The sequence below is a fragment of the Erinaceus europaeus genome, chromosome 13, assembly GCF_950295315.1.
Source record: "Erinaceus europaeus chromosome 13, mEriEur2.1, whole genome shotgun sequence".
NCBI classification, from domain to species: domain Eukaryota; kingdom Metazoa; phylum Chordata; class Mammalia; order Eulipotyphla; family Erinaceidae; genus Erinaceus; species Erinaceus europaeus.
In genome coordinates, this window is record NC_080174.1 from 72,913,455 (window position 1) to 72,930,840 (window position 17,386).

The 17,386-nt window shown below is 50.4% G+C and overlaps 1 protein-coding gene across 6 annotated transcripts in view; it reads right to left on the reverse strand.

Moving 5' to 3' along the window:
* The window catches only part of SSBP3 (single stranded DNA binding protein 3), a 190,593-nt gene that overhangs the window by 44,947 nt on the left and 128,260 nt on the right, over positions 1-17,386 (reverse strand). For all 6 annotated transcript variants that reach the window (XM_060206254.1, XM_060206253.1, XM_060206252.1 and 3 more), the window contains exon 5: positions 11,927-12,016. In XM_060206254.1, coding sequence (XP_060062237.1) covers positions 11,927-12,016 — 90 coding nt within the window. The remainder of the gene's footprint in view (positions 1-11,926; positions 12,017-17,386) is intronic.

The window sequence follows — 17,386 nt, forward strand, 5'->3', positions numbered from 1 at the left end:
AATAAATTCTTTAAAAAAAAAAAAGAATTCACTAGTGATAACATGGGAGCATAGGTGAAGACTCAGCTCCTGGGGTAGGAGAGCTGGTCTCCATCAATCCCTCAGCAAGAACAGAATCAGAAACTTCTAGGTGTATGGTCACAGCCTCCTTGACCAACTCTAAGAATAAGGTGGCAGGGCTCAAAGAGTTAGGCGGGCAAGAGTGAGAGACTGTGTGAAAGGTCTAGTAGGGCCTGGTGCTTAGTTGGCCTCAAATATGCCAATCAAATTAAGCCTACCCACAAACTCTTTGCCACCAAGGCTCTCTACCTTGGCTCCCAGCTTGCAGAAAGGACCTGGAACACACCTGCCCATGTCCACAACACAGGATCCTGGGTGCTGCCCTGGGTCAGACACCAAACAGGGTCCCACAAGTGTCACCTCATGGTCTCCTCACAATTGCCACAGGAGCCTGGGGCTTTCTTCATCAGCTGCTACACAGAGCAACTAAGCTGGAAGCAGGTTAACTGACAGGTGGTAGACACGACCACCCAGGTGCCAACCAAGGTGGCACAGCCTAAGGTCACTAGGACGGAGGGACTGCTTTCAGAGAAGGGGAGGGAGGAATGGAACAGGGAGCAGGTAAGCCACCAGGGGATCCTGTCACTGGGCTTCTGACCACTGATCAGAACAACTCAGATGTTAGGACACTGGGTCGGTCATCTTTTTGTCTACAACAGACAAAGACACACTGGGGGCAGAGAATTAAGAGTAGCACTCTGCATGTGCAGTGCTGGGGATCAAACTCAAGACCTCATGCCATCTCCTATTGGTAGTAATAAGCCATAATTGAACATGAAAATCTGTTTCTAAGTAGTTGGTTTTCATCACAGCTCCAGAAAGGAGAATGGGGACCAGATAAGTGATTGCTTCTCAGCAGGGCTGAGGATACCCCAGTTCAGAGAGGTCAGCTGACCTGAACGTGGACAAGGAGCCAGAAAATGATAGCCTTGCTCTAAGATCTTTAGCAGCTGATTCTCCTGCATTCAGGCAGCTGCCTGCTGCCCCACCCCCCATCTCTACCTCTGTACATCAGAGCTGATGTGGGGGCCTCCTTTGAGGGAACCCCTTGGGGAGTGCAGCACACAGCCCAGAGTCCACATGCCAAACCTATCCTCTCACCAAGTCTCACTCCACCATGCTGGTCTCAGCATGACCCCAAAAGAGCTTTCTGGAGCCAGGGTTGGGCCTGGCCCAGGGGCTTCAGTGAACCCATGGTCTTTGTGTAGGAGAAGGAGACAGTCAGGGAAAAGAGCAGCTGGAGAAGTAATTTAGGCAGAAAGACTCCAATCGCACACAGTGGGCCTCCTGCTGGGCCCCCAGTTCTTCCAACAGCGCCTCACACTTGGCACACAGTGAGATGATCACCACCTCTGGACCCAAACAGTTTCTTTTTGGGATGGAGTACTCTTTACTGTTGTGTGTGCACGTGTGTGTGTGTGTGTGTGTGTGTGTGTGTGTGTGTCTCCAAGCTGACCCGAGTCATTCCAGAGGCGAGTTATTATTACATGATGTGTTGGAATTCTCCTCAAACCTTTTCTACCAGGCCCAAGGAATCCAACCTTTTTTCAGGAGAAAATCTCAGTGGGATTTGCAGAGAAGGAAGCAGGGGGCAGGAACAAGGAGGATCTATTTTACCACGACCAAGAGACACGACAAAAACACAGCAGGCTCTCCACTACCCTGGGAGGGGGTGGGAGAGGCCATTCTAAGAAAAATACAAGATAAAACCCCAAATACAATAGAGGAGAGGCTAAAGCAACCCAAGCCCTTAACGCATGTGAAGCTGCCAGCACCCGCTCTGGGGTCCAAGAAAAGGGTGCAAAGAGAGGGGCCGTCACCTGAGGTCTCCCTAGGAGCCATGGCGATGAGAACACAGGCACCCCATCTCCCTCTAATGAGAGCAGAGACTGGGGGTGAGGGCAGTGCAGAGGGAGGTGATGGGGAGGCAGGCTACAGCCCTGCAGGGGCTGGGCCTCAGGGAGGCAGCCGCCTGGGGCTTTGTTACTGAGCAAATCTCCTAGGCTCTGACTGCTGATGCATAGCTAACAGGGCAGCAGACATTGATTTATGTTCAACTTTCCATTTCATCAGTGAGAGTTACAGCATGCCATGTGGAGTTCAAGCTTTTTTTTTTTTTCTCCCTTTTTTGGGGGGGTGGGGAGAAAATTCTCGTTTATAGACAGACCAGCACATGTGCACATAGGCACACAGGCCTGGCCTGTCAAGCAAGGACACACTGCCTGCCACCCCCCCACCCCCAAGAGGGAAGGCAAGGGGGCCAAGGCACGTCTGGAGTAACCTTTTGTCCGTGGTTGCTAGGAGCCCCGGTGCTGGTCATCTGCTGGCTGGGCAGCCGGGTGGGGTGGGCGGGACAGCAACACTGCTTGACCTTTGTGGAGGTGGGGCTGGCAAGGGAATAGGGCTCTTCTTCCTTCTCTCAAGCCCAGGACATGCCCCTCTCTCTCTCTCTCTCTCCCCCTCTCTGTCTCTCTCATTCTTGTGTGAGACAGCATTTGTGAGCCAGTCTGTGAGTGGCTCTGCAGCAGGAAGGGTGAGAGGACCAGCCCAGACCTGAGCACTGCAGGCTGGACAAGGGCCTATGCTGTTTTGTACCAGAGCACTGTTCAGCTTCTGGTGGCAACAGGAGTTGAACCTGGGACCTCAGAGTCTCCCAGTTTAGCTCTTTTGCATAACCATTCCAGTAGCTTAATTTCTAAGCTGCCCAATGGTTTCTAAAACTACTGAGCACTCCTTGCTGCATAGATGTGCAAAGTGAGGCCCACCCAGAGAGGGCTGGATGGTTTTCCAAGGAAACACAGCAGCCTGGCAGCAGGGTTTTACCTCCTTCCTCCCAGAACAGGGAGCTTCAGGCTCAAAGTCAGCCGCTGACTTGTACTGCACTTGTGGGGTGGGGGGAGGAGGTGGAGAACACTGCCAATGCCAAGCTCTCAGCCTTGGGCCCAGCAGGGGTGGCCAGCCTCCTCTCTAATCCCTCTCAGCAGGGGTGACCCTGCCTTCTGTCAGTCCTGACATAGCACAGACAGCAGGCTCAGGAGGGCTAAGGAGAGAAATGGAGGAGAGGAAGATGGAAAGGGGGGTGATGGGGAGGAGGGGGATTCCACTGCTCCCCAGAGGAGAAGTACTCACCCCTGACCTGGGACCTCTGACCTCCACCTGAAGCTGATGTGGCCAAAAGTGCAGAGATGGGCTCAGAAGAGGAGTGGGTGGGTGTCTGTTGCCCACCAGACAGGAGGCTCACCTCCAAGACTTGGAGCCCAATGTCCTGTCAATTTGGCTTCAGTTTCCTCATCTCTGGAAGGAATGTTCAGCGAATCCCACCCTCCCATGCAGCCCCCAGCTCAGTGACCCAGCCAACAGGGGCCAGTGCTGGCCAGAATTCCCAGGCCTTTTCCTGTTCTGCTTCCTCCCCAGCTCCAATATCATCCAGCCAGCGACCTTAGCTGCCAACTCGGGCCCTGGCCCCTTCCTCCCAATGAGAGGATGGCCTGGACCCCCACGTCATACCCATCAGCCTCAGGCACCCTTCCTGGGTGGCTGTCACCCTCCTTTCTTAGGACCCCTCCGAGGGCACCTCTGTTTCCCCAAGTCAAAGGTATCGGTGGTACCTTTTTCATGGCTGACCTGGGGCCAGCCTGGCCTACCAGGCTCTGTGGCACCTAGGCCTCCTACCACTCCCAACTTGCCCTTTCACACCCACGTCCTGGCACAGGCTCTCCCTTGCTTGGCATGCTGCCTGCTCCCGCCCCTCTCTGGCAAATGCCTCCTGCTTAGGCTCCAACTCAAATGTCAGCCCCTGGGGGAGATTTCCCCAGGCCAGACGAGCTGCTCCCCTCTGAAGGCACTGGCCTCCTTATGCAATCACCCCTGCCTCAAAAGCATGGCCCCCAGCTGCCTCTGCAGGGCCAACCAGAGCTAGGTGACTGGGAGGTCACTGCATCCTATGAAGACCATGTCTGGCGGCCTGGGAGGTGACACAGTGGATAAAGGGTTGGACTCTCAGGCATGAGGTCCTGAGTTCGATACTTAGCATCACTTGTGCCAGAGTGATGCTCTGGTGTGTGTCTTCTCTCTCTTTCCCCTCTCATAAATACATCTTTTAAAAACAAAAAGTCCATGCCTGGCAGATCTTGGAGGTTTACGCCCCACCTAGTAGAAGGCTTCAGGAGCCACCAAAAAAAAACAAAAAAAAAAAAAAACCAAGTGTGTCTAATTCTTCCTGAAGTTTCCTGATCCCAGACTTGCCTGAGTCAGCACGGAGAAGCCTTTCCTGTGGCACAGCTTGCTGGCTGGAGGAATGTCGGCCCACTGTGCTGTCGGCTGCTTCCCGCCAGAGAGGAAGGCAGGAAATGGACAGCGTTAGGCTCAGCTCCTGGGAACTGCCCAGGCTGCTACCCTCGGTATGTTCTCATCCACTGGGCTTTGATCCTCCCTGAAAACACACCACCCCACCCCGAGACTCCCAGGCCCCAAGGCTGTCTGCTGGGCATCTTGTCTCTACTTGGTTACCACCAGTGCCAAGATGCTCACTCACCTTGTCAGCATTAACAAGGTGGACAGTGGCAGGGTTTCCTTACAGAGACTCAAACTGACCTCAATCCTTTTCTCTCTCTCTTTTTTCAATAGTTTTTTAAAAAAAATTTTATATTTATTTTCTTTTGTTGCCCTTGTTTTTTTAATTGTTATTGTAGTTATTATTGTTATTGATGTCATCGTTGTTAGACAGGACAGAGAGAAATGGAGAGAGAAGGGGAAGACAGAAAGGGGGAGAGAAAGACAGACACCTGCAGACTTGCTTCACCACTTGTGAAGTGACTCCCCTGCAGGTGGGGAGCCGGGGGGCTCGAACCGGGATCCTTACGCCAGTCCTTGTCCTTAACCTGCTGCGCTACTACTGCCCGACTCCCCCTTTTTTCTCTTTAAAAAAATTGAAGATCTGAGGGCGAAAAGCTCACAGAGGCAGAGTTGAGTACTGGTCTACCTGTCAGCACTCCAGATATTACAAGTCATACTCCTTTTTCTCCTGTCCCTTCCCTTTTCTACCAGAGCCCTGCTCAGCTCTGCCTTATGGTGGTGCTGGGGATTGAACCTGGGGCTTCAGAGCCTCAGGCATGAAAGTCTTTTCCCAGAATCACTATGCTCTCTCCCCAGCACTTCAGGTGACTTTCAGAGCCCTATTATGGCTGCTTCTCTCCTAGAGAGGCCCAGCAACTTCTGTGGGTAATAGGGAGGGTTGTCCTCTAGAACTCTTCATAGGGAAGAGCTATGGTCTCATGTCTCATTTTGATTTCCTACATCAGGGTCTCAGGTTCCTGGGTCACAGACAACCCTTGTTTCTTCTTGTCCTGCCAGGCTGAATGAGGAGGTGGTTTGGGCAAATCTCTAAGAGGGTGGGCTCGGCTGGCAGGGACAAAGACTTGCTGGAGTAGAGGCACAGCAGTCCTTAGTGATCCCTACCACAGGCAGGGCAAGTGGAGCTTTCGGGAAAGGGCACTGGGTCCCCCGTGACTGTTTTTCCCACCTTCCCAGTTTCTGCAATGCCATCGATGTGGTCACTACCAGCAGAGGAGGTACAATGTAACTGTTTGGGAAAACAAACTTGGCAAAGCATCATCCTCAGTTCTTCATGGATGGAGCCCACAATCTCCAAAAAGGTCCATAAGCAACTGCCAGGACTTCTCCAAACTCACCTCCCAAGAAGCACCTGTTAGTCATCTCATTCTAAAGATGTCCCAGCTTGGGATTAATCGGCTCCAGGAAGCCCTTCCTGATCTCCTGTCTGGACAGACCTCTCCACTTCCTGCTACAGGGCAAAGTTTAACCGTCAGTTTCTCTGGTAGCTGGCTGCTCCAGTGGGCAGACAGACTACGGCTGATTCAGTTCTATCCTTGAATCTACTCCCATGCCTTCACATAAGAGGTGGTTGAGGACTATCACGAAGTAAAATCCCTCCTGCTGCATTAATAGGTGACAGACCTGGGCGGGCTAGGTTAGGAACAACAAAAACACATGACATGACTTCTAGGAAATGCCCCATGTTTAAGGAAGACATGGTAAGCTGGAATCTGAAAACCCTGCTGTTTCAGTCATTCTCACTAGTATTCTTTTTTTTTTAAAATTTTATTTATTTATTAATGAGAAAGATAGGAGGAGAGAGAAAGAAGCAGACATCACTCTGGCACATGTGCTGCCGGAGATCGAACTCAGGACCTCATGCTTGAGAGTCCAAAGCTTTATCACTGTGCCACCTCCTGGACCACTAGTATTCTTTTTAAAAAATATTTATTTATTTATTTATTTATTTGCCTCCAGGGTTATTGCTGGGGCTTGGTGCCTGCACCACGAATCTACTGCTCCTGGTGGTCATCTTTTCCCCATTGTTGTTGTTGCTGCTGTTGGATATGACAGAGAGAGACTGAGAGAGGAGGGGAAGATAGAGAGGGACAGAGAAAAAATAGAGACCTGCAGACTTGCTTCACGGCTTATAAAGCAACCCCCCTGCAGGTGGGGACCTGGGGGCTCAAACCAGGAATCCTGTGCTGGCCTTGGGCTTCGCACTATGTGCACTTAACCTAGTGCCCTACCGCCAGCCCCCGCCCCCCGTATTCTAATTTTGATTTTTTTATATTTTATTTATATTTATTGACTTTTGTTGCCCTTGTTTTTTATTGTTGCTGTAGTTATTATTGTTGTTGTTATCCTTGTTGGATAGGACAGACAGAAATGGAGAGAGGAGGGGAAGACAGAGAGGGGGAAGAAAGATAGACACCTGCAGACCTGCTTCTCCATCTGTGAAGTGACTCCCCCGCAGGTGGGGAGCCGGGATCCTTACGTGGGTCCTTGCGATTTGTGCCACATGTGCTTAACCGCTGTGCTACCGCCCGACTCCCCCGCCCAGTAGTCTAACTGACTGCCACGAGCCAGCCAGAGGTAGCATTTGAACAGAAATGTTCACTGGCTGCCAGTGAAAGAAGACAGAAGTGTCCTTTCTCTCTCTCTGCTTTGCTTTCCTTCCTCTAGACAATCAGGCTGCGCTTCTCTCTGTTCGGATCCCTAGTGGCCATGGCAGAACGACGACAGCCCTTGGCCGATGACCCTGGGCAGGGGGCTCACCTTCCCCCATCAGTAGTGTCTCCCAGCCATGCCTCCTCAGCAGAGGCAACTGTGATCAAAATGAAACCAAGTCACCTGTCCGCAACCACCACCTAACTGAAAACAACTATTGGAATTTGAAACAAAACAAGAACAAAACCAGCTTGTACTCACTGCTCTCTCCTCTCTGACCCCTGCCCTCATGGAGTTCCCCAGCTCTGGCTCTGGCAACCCTCACTGGATGGGGCCTCCCTTAGAAACACCAAAAGGCCAATGAGCTGGGGGACCTTCCCAGACCAGCGGGGTTGGCCAAAGCCAGACTGAGTTTGCCAGATGTGCAACTCAACTGACTTAAGCTGCAAAAAAAAAAAAAAAAAAAAAAAAGCCAAGCCACTGCTTTGTCATGTAAAATCCATCTGGATCCATAGCTGAAAATCCAAGTTGGAAGGGCCTCTGGAGACCATCTGGTCCACCCCGCTCCATCTACTGGCGAGGAAACTGGGGCCCAGAAAAGGGAGAACTTTTCCAAGGTCCATAAGCAGCTGTGGCCAAGTGGGGGACTAGAACAGACACACCCAAGTGCCGTGTTCTTCCTGACTCCCCACTACCACCCCTGGGCCCCAGGCCTGGTCACAGAGTACTGGGTCTACAGGCTTTGAGGCTGGCTGGGCTCTGCTCCTGCGAACACAAGCAGCACAAATACACTTGTTTCAGACATTTCCCTCGTCTCTAATACATGCCAGGCCCCAAGGATGCCAAGAGTAAGATAGTCTTTTTGTAACTGATGTGCAGAATTCAGATGCTCACATGAATTTCAACCATGAGCCCAAGAACCTCAGGATGCGTCCCCAAGTGCGGTCTCAGTAGATCCCCCCCAATAGCCAGCTTTCAACTTGCTCTCAGATAAGTCTCACACCACCTGACTAGACAGGCATGGGTCACCTGGGAAACCCAGGTGCTAAGTAAGAAGAAGCAAGTGGAAGGCTTCTAGTATGTGGAGGCTGACCCAGCCCTCTGATTCCGGGAGCAGCCTTGCAGTTAAAGGACTGAGAGTCCCAATGCTGCTTTTTGAGGGCCAGGCAAACAGCCACTCCCCTCCAGCTCATGCTGTCTCAGTTTAGCACTAACTAGGGGGTGGGGTTCTGACCTGAAATCTGGGCTGCCCACCTTGTCACCAACTCTGTCTGAAGCTGGATCCAGTGACCCAGGCTGGCTCGTTGGCGCAAAGACCCTCCAGCCATAGCGGCAAAGCTGCCTGCCCAGACTGAGGCCAAGCAGGGGGAGAAGTGCAATTGTTGGCAGCAGATAAGATCCTTGATATCATCTCCATTTCCTTTCTCATAGCAGAGTGGCTGCCTGCAAGATGAGCTTGGGGCAGGGCTGGCAATCAATAAATAGCCAATATTCCTGTTGTGAACAGCCTGCTCCGGAAACTGTCAGTCACCGCCTCCTTCCAGAGAGATGCCCCTTTTCCTAAGCAATGACCTAGCCCTGGCCACTGAGCAGCGCAGCCAGTTCAGACCCCATCACTGTCATCTGATCGCACAGAAAATGATATCCCCTGAGGACAGAGGGGAGTAAGGGTGGAGAGGCAGCCAAAGTCACCCCAGGAAACAGAGAGACCAGATCACATGCTTCTTGACAACCTAGCTCGTCTTGAGGGTCCAACCCAACAGGGGGAGGCAGAGAAAATGCTGAGTCAAGAAAGCCCAAGGGGCCAAGCGGTGGTGCAGCTGGTTAAGCACACACAGCACACACATTACAGCGCACAAGGATGCAGGTTTCAAGCCCATTCCCCACCTGCAGGGGGAAAGCTTCATGAGTGGTGAAGCAGGACTGCAGATGTCTGTTTCTTTCCCATTCTATTTCCCTGTCTCTACCTAATTATAAATAAAAATATTTAAAAAGAAGAAGAAGAAGGCCCAGAAGCCACCTCTGTTAGATGACGGCTCGTGGTGGCTAAATAAGGACAGGAATCAGTCCGGACTTTCTGATCACACACGCCTACACGTCACAGGGGAGGGCCCAAGAAGTATGCTTGGAATTAGGGCCTGAACCGTGGACAATTATACCAAAGCAGGAAGCTGGGAGCTGCCCACAGATCAGGCTGACCTCCGCCTTGCTCTCAGGCCAAAACAGAAGTCAACGGCCTGCTTAACGAAACACAACCTACAGTAACTATCTCTTCCTCCTCACCACCGTGGCCTTCAACAGGCCCCCGGATGCCAGAGGTCTCTGGAGGGATGCACACATTGGGAGTCCAGAGGCTGGACAGGCTCTGACTCCAGGCAGGAAGGATAGACAGAGACACAAACACACACACACACACACACACACACACACACACACACACGTACCCTATGGAACATTCATCTATGGTGGTCAGGATGACTGCTGCCCATAGCAGAGATGACCCCAGTGCCTGTGGTCTGAATTCAAGCTGAATAAGTTTTGATGCTTGGTTTGGTCCAACCTAGAGCTTCTATATATGTTTCTATCCTTGGATAGACCCCAGTATTGGCAGCCTGCTAGGGACACATAATAAGATATATGGGGGAGGGGGGGGTTAAGGATTTAAGACATAGCTTGGCCCACTAGAGTGCTTGCCTTGTTATTAATGGGTTCAAGCTCCAGTACCACACGAAAGCACCATGGATACTTGGGTTTGTGTGTGTCCCTTCCAAAGGTGGTGGAGGGATGCTATAGTATCTCTCCTTTTCCCTGGCTCTTCTGTTGTCACTGGGGCTTCCCTGCTCTGGGGCAGGGCTGGCAATCAACAGCTAATATTCCTCTGGAAATGGGCAGCCGTACATGTGTACACCCGGGGTTCAAACCAATGGCTGTGCATATGGAAAAGGAGGTGCCTTCCCAGGTGAGCTATCTTACTGGCCCCATACACTCTCTTAAATAAATACTGGGAAAATGGTGCCAGGGAGACCACTCTCAAGTTTTACACATGGCTGAGGCCTCACCACATTGATGATGATGATGATGATGATATTATGTCCCAGGAGGTGGAGCATGGCTACAGCGTAGGACCTAACATATGAGGCTTCAAGTCTGATCCCTGACATCACATGTGCCCAAGTGTTGCTCTGGTTCTCTCTTGCTATCTTCTCCCACATGCAAGTCCCTCTTACTCTTACTGACACCAAGGTGGATGGCCTGTTGATTCTGTTTTAGGAGAACACCCAAATACCACCGGTCACCTCCTGGCTGAGGAGCAGGATGTCCTCACCCTCCCTCCCTGGGGAGTTGACATTCACTGGAATGTGAAATCTTGCAAAAGCAAAGTGTCTTCTAAGTCATCTCTCACTCAGGGACGAAATCCCTCTTGACATCCTGGGAGAGGTATTTGTCTTACTATTATTTTTATAAAAACATGGACAGACAGACACACACACAGAATGGGGGAGGGAGAGAGATTGAGAAGCCACACGTGGCAAAACCTTGCACTGTTCAATATTCAAGTCAGCTTTCTGGTCGGCCGGTCTGTTTGTCATGGTCCTGCTCAGACACCTCTCCAAGGCCTCCCACAGCCCATGCTGCACACAGCTCAGGACTCTGCCGCATCCCAAGCAGGAAGTCTCTTTCGACTCTGCTCTACTAGTCTCAGTTATGAATTCTTTGCTTCTCCCCAGCCTGACAGCTCCTTCCATATTATTTACTTTTTAAAGATGTATTCATTACATGTGATGTATGTATATGTTTATATACACACATATATATATATATATATATGGAGTGACAGAGAGAGGAAAAGAGGGGGGGGAAGAGGGATCAGCGTAACACTCGGGTGCATGCAAGTCTGAGGCTCTACCAGCCGAGTGGTTGCCCTGTCCACATTCTCATCTGGAGGTGCTAACTTTCCTTAAGGCCTGATGAACTGTCCAACTCCATCAGTGTTGGGCTGGAGGAATGAGACAGAGCATTCAAGAGCTTCGTCAGGGAAGTTAGTTCCCTTCTGACCCTGCACCCAGGTCTTGCACCCAAGACGGTACTCCCAGTCTCAGGGACTCCAGTCCACTGCTAGGCAAAGGGAGAGTTGGAGGATGAAGGGTGGGGGGAAAGGGGTGCGGAGGCGACCATATTAACCCCCCAACTTAGCATGAAGCCCCTGGGCCTGGTCCAGCAAGGTGTCTTTTGGCCAAGGTTAGGGCGTGGCTCCCGCTCTTGGCAAGCAGCGTGCAGTGGGCACAGGAGCCAGGAGGATGCTGTCTGTGATCACACTTGGAAAAAATCGAGTGGTTAACCAGAGGGAGAGGACGATGGAGCCTGCCAGGATGGTGAGGTTTCGGGGTTGGTTTTCTTCTGTAGATTACGCCTAAGGTTTGTAGTTTGGACAGGCAGAGTAAACAATGACAATGACAGCAGCAATGAAAACAGAAACAAAGAATAGCTTACTTGTTGAAAAAAAAAAAAAAAAAAAGGAAAAGAAAAAGAAAAACCAAAGCAAAAAACCAAACCAAAACAAAGAACCCCTTTGCTGAAAAGACAGTTCCACAAGGACTCAGAAGCAGCCCAGCCTCCACTCTAGCAATGGATGGGGGGTGGGGAGGGGAGAGGCGGGGAGGGCTGTGTGTGTGTGTCGTGACTGCTGGTGGGGATGAGAGGAGGGAGGCGTGGGTGGGGGTGGGGAGGGTCTGAGCCAGCTCAATCAACTGTATTTAGACCATGGCAAACTGAGCTATGCCTTCCTCTCTCTGCCTCCCTCCCGCCTGCCCAGGGCCCAGCCTGGAGTGAGGGGGAGACAGGACGCAGGGCCAGCACGTACCTGAAAGAAACCTGGGGGGATGGGACCTCCAGGCATCCCATCATTGGGGGGAATGTTGCCAAGCACAGGGCTCGGGGCGGCTGCTGCGCTCTGTGAAGACAGGAAGGCACACGGTTAGCAGTCACGCCTACGAGGACAGTGGCAGCTTCCCCAGCCCGGGGTTCCCACACATCCCACTCCTCACCCCTCACGTCTATCAAAGACCAGTGTTCGTGGAGCAAGTGACATACCCCCTGAACAGCCTTCTTCTCAGCTGCTTAATGGGGGGAAATTAAGTTCACTCCCACTATGTACACATTCTGAAACAGAATAGCAGGTGCTGCTGTGGACAGGACAACCAGCCTGACTCACTACCTCTGGGATGCAACTCCATGAGGGCAGGAGATGAGTAACTAGCCACCATGCAGTGACTAAACAGGCAGCAGGGAAGTGTCCGCTCGGAAATGTCCCTGGAGAGGGTTAAGGAGTGAGGTCACCCAGGGGACCAGTCAGGGTCCTGGGTACCATAGTCCACAGTGGACAATGAAGACCCAACCCATAGAGGGGGTGGCTTAGTGATTTCCTTTCTTTTCCTTTTTTTAAATTTATTTTTTTATTCCCTTTTGTTGCCCTTATTTTGTTGTTGTGACTGATGTCGTTGCTGTTGGATAGAACAGAGAGAAATGGAGAGAGGAGGGGATGATAGAGGGGGGAGAGAAAGACACCCACAGACCTGCTTCACTACTTGTGAAGCAACTCCCCTGCAGGTGGGGAGCCGGGGGCTTGAACTGGGATCTTTACGCTGGTCCTTGTGCTTTGCGCCACCTGCGCTTAACCCGCTGCACTACCACCCAACTCCCCTCCTTTTTAAAAAAATCACCACTGTCATCACTGAGGCTCTGTGCCTGTATGATAACTCCAGCTATACAGTGCCCCCCCCCCCCAGGCTTATCACTGGGACTCGGTGCCGACTCTATGAAATCCACTGCTACTGGAGTCCATTTTTTTTTACATTATATATATATACATATATATATATAATTTATTTATTTATTTACAAAAGGAGACATTAACAAAACCATAGGATAAGAGGGGTTCAATTCCACACAATTTCTACCACCAGATCTCCGTATCCCATCCCCTCCCGATAGCTTTCCTATTCTTTATCACTTTGGGAGTATGAAGCCAAGGTCATTGTGGCCATTTTCCCCCCCATCTTTATTGGGTGGGACAGAGAGAAATTGAGGGAAGAGAAAAAGAGAGGCACCTGAAGACCTGTGTAACTGCTTGTGAAGCATCCCTGCTACGGGGGGTGAGGGCTTGAACCCAGATCCTTGCACAGGTCCTTGTGCTTAGTACTATGTGTGCTTAACCGGTGTACCTCCAGCCGGTCATTTTTTTTTTTTTTTTTGCCTCCAGGATTATTGCTAGGGCTTGGTGCCTGCACTACAAATCCACTGCTCCTGTGGCCGTCTCCCACCCCACCCCCTTTTTTATTGGATAGGACAGAAAGAAATTGAGAGGAAAGGGGGAAGTAGAGAGGGAGAAAGATAGACATACACCTCCAGACCTTCTTCATCTCTTATGAAATGACCCCCCACCCCTTGCAGGTGGGGAGCCGGGGGCTTGAACTGGGATCCTTGTGTACCTTTTTTTTTTTTAAAGACAGAAATTGAGAAACAGAGAAAAGAAGAGAGACACTGCAGCACTGATCCACCACTCATGAAGCCTGCCCATGCTGGTACTCCATCTAGACAGCAAGGGGTTTGGACCTAGGTCCTCAAGTATCTTGAAGTGTATTCTCTAGTGGGTAAGCCATCTCCTGGGCCTGTGACTTTCCTTTTTAAACGCTGCTAATCTGGCATTTACCTGGTACATCTGCCTCAACAAATGCCTCCCAGGGGTGAACAGACGCTGCTCTCTCAGCCTGGCCTCCTTCCAGACAATCTGTGTCCCACCTGGTGTGTGGCTGGCGTTTCTGTGCCCGGCCCCGTGCTCAGCACAGGCAGGGGTGCAGCAGCACAGGAAGTCTCTGGCCTCACTCCTCCCTAGCTACCAGGGAGGGTTCCTCCTACAGGAAGCTCACCTCCAACCTGGGTGGTCCCCCCTGTCCATTAGGACTGAAGGTGTGAAACGGAATCAACCACCCACCCCAGAGATCTGACTGCTCCCCCACTTTGGATGGATGCAGCTACCATCACCACCTTGAAGAAGTCACTTCATCTTTCGTCAGCTAGAAAAATTGCAACCAGAACCCCTAAACTTCTAATAGTGATGGCGGAAAATGAAGTCACAGGTGACACACAAACACATGGCAGAGAGCAAGAGGAATGGAGTCTGGGGAACCAACACACTGGGATTTAAGTGCTGTCACCTGTACAACAGGATGCCTTTGGGCAAGCCACACGGCCTTTGCTGTAAGGAGAGGATCCCTGCTATCCCGGCCCGCCTGCCAGCCTGGGGAGGATTAAGTGACAGGATGGGTTGTGTTTTGTATACGAGGAAAGATCTCTGAATCTGGAAGCACAGGGCAGGTAGTGTGGGTGCCTTAACAGACCTTGGTGAAAGAGAATGGGGTGGGCTGGGATGGTGAATCAACCCAAGGTTTTGTAATCATTACGCCTACAGCAATCGCAATCTTCTCTGTAATTAAAGAGATCCTACAACATCCTCTAATGTGTTTATGGGTTCCAGGCATCCCCCAAACATCCCGGATCTAGATCTTCCCCCTCCGCTAGGTCTGAGGCCACAGATCCACTCAGAGAGAGAGGCCACTGATGCCCAGCTGGGTCCAGCATTATCTGGGATGAGCGCCGCCTCAGGGACCCGCCAAGTTCTCCATTAGCTACACTGCTGTTTGTTTGTGGTCTCGGGTGCAGTGAAAATGCAAAGTTCCCTGACTGAGAGCCAACTCCTTAGCGGCAGCAGCAGCAGAAGAAAAGTTTTTATTTAAAGAGAGAAAAAAAAATCCCCCCTCACTTTGCTGAGGCTTTGCTGCTCTGGGTCAGTTTATTTCTCCAGACAGACACACACAAAGGGAAAGACACTGCAGTACCACAGCATCCTCCAATCTGGTGGTGGTGGTGAGGGGGGTGGGTTCAGGATCAAACCCAAATCACATGAACGACAAAACAGGCAGCCTCTCAGGTGAACTATCTTGCCAGCCAGAGTGCAAAAGGGTTTTTTTTTAATGGGGTGGGGAGCTGTGGAGATAGCATAATGGCTCTGAAAAAGACTCTCATGTCTGAGGATCTGAAGCCTCAGGTTCAATCTCCAGCACCACCATAAGCCAGAACTGAGCAGTGCTCTGGTCTGTCTCTGCTGCTCACATCACCACCACCACCACCACCACCACCACCACCACCACCACCACCACCACCACCACCACCACCACCACCACCATCATCATCATCAAATGGGGTGAGATAAACATCTATAGATATTTTCTTCAAGTTGTTTCAGATACTGATTTTACATCTAACTTTAATCCTTCAAGAACATCATTTGGGAAAACATACACACATACAGGCACACATGAAGAATTTCATTTCCAAAAATAATAATAATAATAGAATTTCATTTCTTAGTCAACTGCCTCAGTATAATCTCCCTGCATTTGAAATGGTGCTATTTTTCATAAACGAAAATTTTATAAGAGCTTGAGTCTTGTTTCTAAACTTTAAAATTCTCCCCTGTGTTTCTACTACTTCATTTGAATGGCCAGAGCTTTACACTGTATTTTATATCTGCCTCAATTCTCCTTCTTCTTCTTCTTAATATTATTGGATAGAGACAGAGGGAAATTTGAGAGGGGAGGGGAAGATAGAAAGGGAGAGAGAGGGAGTCGGGCTGTAGCGCAGCGGGTTAAGCACAGGTGGCGCAAAGCACAAGGACCGGCATAAGGATCCCGGTTCGAACCCTGGCTCCCCACCTGCAGGGGAGTCGCTTCACAGGCGGTGAAGCAGGTCTGCAGGTGTCTATCTTTCTCTCCTCCTCTCTGTCTTCCCCTCCTCTCTCCATTTCTCTCTGTCCTATCCAACAATGACAACAACAATAATAACTACAACAATAAAACAACAAGGGCAACAAAAGGGAATAAATAAATAAAATATTAAAAAAAGAAAAATGTAAATATTAAAAAAAAAAAAGAAAGGGAGAGAGAGACAGAGACACACCTGCCCTCTTGCTTTACCACCTGTGAAGTTTTCCCCCTGTGTGTGTGGGGGAGGGGGACAGACCTTGGGCTTGAACAACCTGGGTCCTTACACACTGTAATGCATGTGCTCAACCATGTGCACCACCACCTGCCTGCCCTCCCTGCTTCAATTATATTTCTATTTTTTTAAATTTTATTACTAGATAGAGAGAAATTGAGAGGGGAGGAGGGCATAGAGAGGGAGACAAAGAGACACTTGCAGCCCTGCTTCACCACTCATGAAGCTTTGCCCCTGCAGGTGGGGACCAGAGGTTTGAACCCGGGTACTTGCGCACCACAGTGTGTGTGCTTAACCAGGTATGCTACCTCCTGGTCCTCCTGCTTCTATTTTTAATGAACATACAAAGCTATAAACGTTTGGAGAAAAACCACCATCTTTCAGAAACAAGAGCTACCGTGCTCCATGGACATGGTTTGTCTATACTTATTCATGTCTCTGTTTAAGCCCAAGGGTCGAACACAGTAGGAGGACCAAGGAGTAAAGTGGGTGCGATCAGGCCATACTTCTGGGGCAAAACAACCCCCCCCAACTGAATATTTTATCTAGTCAGGGTGGGTGGTGGAAGATGGAGTCCCTGACCAGTGTAGGAATAGTCTGTGGAGATACAGCTTAGGCAGGGGTGGCTGGAGGGAGCGGCTCAGAAATCAGGTGTGAGTTCTTAAACTGACTCTCCTTGAGCCCCTGGGTGGCCCTTGGAGGGGGAAGACAGGGGGGTTTAAACCTGGGTCCTCATGCTTGGCAATATGTGTGTTATACCAGGTGCACCCTGCCTGGCCCTGGTGCTTAGTTGCATTAAAAAACAAAACAAAACAAAAAGATTATCTATCAATATTTATTTATGAGGGAGAACCAGAGCATCACTCTGGCACATAAGATGCCAGAGACTGAACCCCATGTTTGAGAATCCAATGCAAAATTAGTTCTAGAAAGAGTCACCAATTTGATTCTTTATTTTACCAGAGCCCTGCTCAACTCTAGTTTATGGTGGTGCTGGGGATTGAAGCTGGGACTTTGGAATCTCAGGCATGAGAGTCTCTTTGCATAATCATTGTGCTATTTTCCCCCACCCAATTTGATTCTTTAAATTGGCGTTTGTCATTCAGCTGAAAACACCTTCCTATTGTAGACCATAACAAAGTGAAAGGGAAAATTATTCACAGCTGTTAAAATGGCACAAGCACTTTCACCCACAGCCAATGGTCAAAGACAGTATGATTTTCTAATGAGCCTAAGAGTGTACAGAGAGATCGTTATTTAACCAATT